Source organism: Tachysurus vachellii, chromosome 7 (assembly GCF_030014155.1).
Source record: "Tachysurus vachellii isolate PV-2020 chromosome 7, HZAU_Pvac_v1, whole genome shotgun sequence".
Taxonomy (NCBI): domain Eukaryota; kingdom Metazoa; phylum Chordata; class Actinopteri; order Siluriformes; family Bagridae; genus Tachysurus; species Tachysurus vachellii.
Genome location: NC_083466.1, coordinates 31555047 through 31557546, shown reverse-complemented (window position 1 = coordinate 31557546; position 2500 = coordinate 31555047). Strand labels below are relative to the sequence as shown.

General features: G+C 50.6%; 1 protein-coding gene across 1 annotated transcript in view; it reads left to right on the top strand.

Annotated features, from left to right (window-relative positions):
• The window catches only part of LOC132849208 (translation initiation factor eIF-2B subunit epsilon-like), a 12755-nt gene that overhangs the window by 3001 nt on the left and 7254 nt on the right, over positions 1 to 2500 (top strand). Inside the window, 3 exon segments of the mRNA XM_060875478.1 lie at positions 877 to 1062; positions 2203 to 2377; positions 2472 to 2500. The exon segment at positions 2472 to 2500 is cut by the window's right edge and continues 49 nt beyond it. Coding sequence (XP_060731461.1) covers positions 877 to 1062; positions 2203 to 2377; positions 2472 to 2500 — 390 coding nt within the window.

Genomic DNA, 2500 nt, shown 5'->3' with positions numbered 1-2500 from the left:
TCTCTCTCTCTCTCGCTCTCTCTCTCTCTCTCTCTCTCTCTCTCTCTCTAACTCTCTCTCTCTCTCTCTCTCTCTCTCTCTCTCTCTCTCTCTCTCTCTCTCTCTCTCTCTCTCTCTCTCTCTCTCTCTCTCTCTCTCTCTCTCTCTCTCTCAGTCCCTCTCTCTCTCTCTCTCCCTCTCTCTCTCTCTCGCTCTCTCTCTCTCTCTCTCTCTCTCTCTCTCTCTCTCTCTCTCAGTCTCTCGCTCTCTCTTTCTCTCTCTCAGTCTCTCTCCCTCTCTCTCTCCCTCTCTCTCTCTCTCTCTCTCTCTCTCTCTCTCTCTCGGCTGTCTCTCTCTCTCTCTCTCTCTCTCGGCTCTCTCTCTCTCCCTCTCTCTCTCTCTCTCTCTCTCTCTCTCTCAGTTTCAACAAGCTTTATTGTTATGACCATATACATGTACAGTTTTGCCAAAGAATCACAGCAAAGAGAAGAACATCTCTTAAACACAATAATAAACATATTATTTAGAACATAGAGTTTTATATATATATGTGTGTGTGTGTGTGTGTGTAAACACACTCTGCTCTGTAGGGAGCCATGACCACTTATAGCGGCTTCTCTCTATGGCCTGTGTGTGTGTGTGCACTGACTCTGTACTTTGTCAGTGTGGTTCTGTGTTGGTGTTCAGTCACTGTGTTCAGGTGTTCAGTTACAGTGTACATTTGATTTAGGACCAGACAGCACTGCCTTTTACTTTGTGCTTGTGTTTGATGTAGTGTTGTTCTTGTACTGTTATCATTTTTTGAGGTCGTATTTTTCAGTGTTAGTGAGTGTTATCTCTCTCTGTCTCTCTCTGATGATGATGATGATGATGATGATGATGTATGTGATTGTACAGGAAGTCGAAGTGGTGTCGTCCCAGCTCCCCGAACACGGTACACATCATCACGTCAGACCTGTACCGCTCTTTGGGAGATGTTCTGAGGGACGTGGACGCAAAATCCCTTGTTCGCTCTGACTTCATCCTGGTGTATGGAGACGTGGTGTCCAATATCGACCTATCCCACGCCCTGCAGCAGCACAAGTGTGTGCGCGAGTGTGTGTGTCTGTGTGTGCGCGAGTGTGTGTGTCAGTGTGTGCGCGAGTGTGTGTGTCAGTGTGCGCGAGTGTGTGTGTCAGTGTGTGCGCGAGTGTGTGTGTCAGTGTGTGCGCGAGTGTGTGTGTCAGTGTGTGCGCGAGTGTGTGTGTCAGTGTGCGCGAGTGTGTGTGTCAGTGTGCGCGAGTGTGTGTGTCAGTGTGCGCGAGTGTGTGTGTCAGTGTGCGCGAGTGTGTGTGTCAGTGTGCGCGAGTGTGTGTGTCAGTGTGCGCGAGTGTGTGTGTCAGTGTGCGCGCGAGTGTGTGTGTCAGTGTGTGCGCGAGTGTGTGTGTCAGTGTGTGCGCGAGTGTGTGTGTCAGTGTGTGCGCGAGTGTGTGTGTCAGTGTGCGCGAGTGTGTGTGTCAGTGTGCGCGAGTGTGTGTGTCAGTGTGCGCGAGTGTGTGTGTCAGTGTGCGCGAGTGTGTGTGTCAGTGTGTGCGCGAGTGTGTGTGTCAGTGTGTGCGCGAGTGTGTGTGTCTGTGCGTCTGTGTGCGCGCGAGTGTGTGTGTCTGTGTGTGCGCGAGTGTGTGCGTCTGTGTGTGCGCGAGTGTGTGTGTCAGTGTGTGCGCAAGTGTGTGTGTCAGTGTGCGCGTGTGTGTGTGTCTGTGTGTGTGTCTGTGTGTGCGCGAGTGTGTGTCTGTGTGTGTGTCTGTGTGTGCGCGAGTGTGTGTGTGTGTGCACGTGTGTGTGCGTGCGCGCGAGTGTGTGTGTGTGTGTGCGCGCGAGTGTGTGTGTGTGTGATTATAGTTTGTTTATATAGTAAATAAAGTTTGATTGTCTTTTATAAATGACAAACATGTACATTTAATCTCTCCCTCTCTCTCTCCCTCTCTCTCTCTCTCCCTCTCTCTCTCTCCCTCTCTCTCTCTCTCTCTCTCTCTCTCTCTCTCTCCCTCTCTCTCTCTGTCTCTCTCTCCCTCTCTCTGTGTCTCCCTCTCTCTGTGTCTCCCTCTCTCTGTGTCTCTCTCTCTCCCTCTCTCTGTGTCTCTCCCTCTCTCTGTGTCTCTCTCTCTCCCTCTCTCTGTGTCTCTCCCTCTCTCTGTGTCTCTCCCTCTCCCTCTCTCTCTCTCCCTCTCTCTCTCCATCTAGACTGAGGTGTAACGAGGAGAAGAACATCTCAGTGATGATGATTTTCAGGGAGTCATCCCCTGGCAACTGGACACGCTGTGATGACTATGATGGCATCATTGCCGTAGATACCAAGAGTAACAGAGTTCTCCACTATCAGAAGACCCAGGGTCTGAATAAGATCCACTTCCCCATGGTAACTAGACCCTGTGTAGAGGGTGTGGTGTGGTGTGGGACGGGACACACCCACAGTGTGGATTCAGACTTAATGATTCGTTTGTTTATTACAGAACATTTTCCATAGTGGCAGTGATGACGG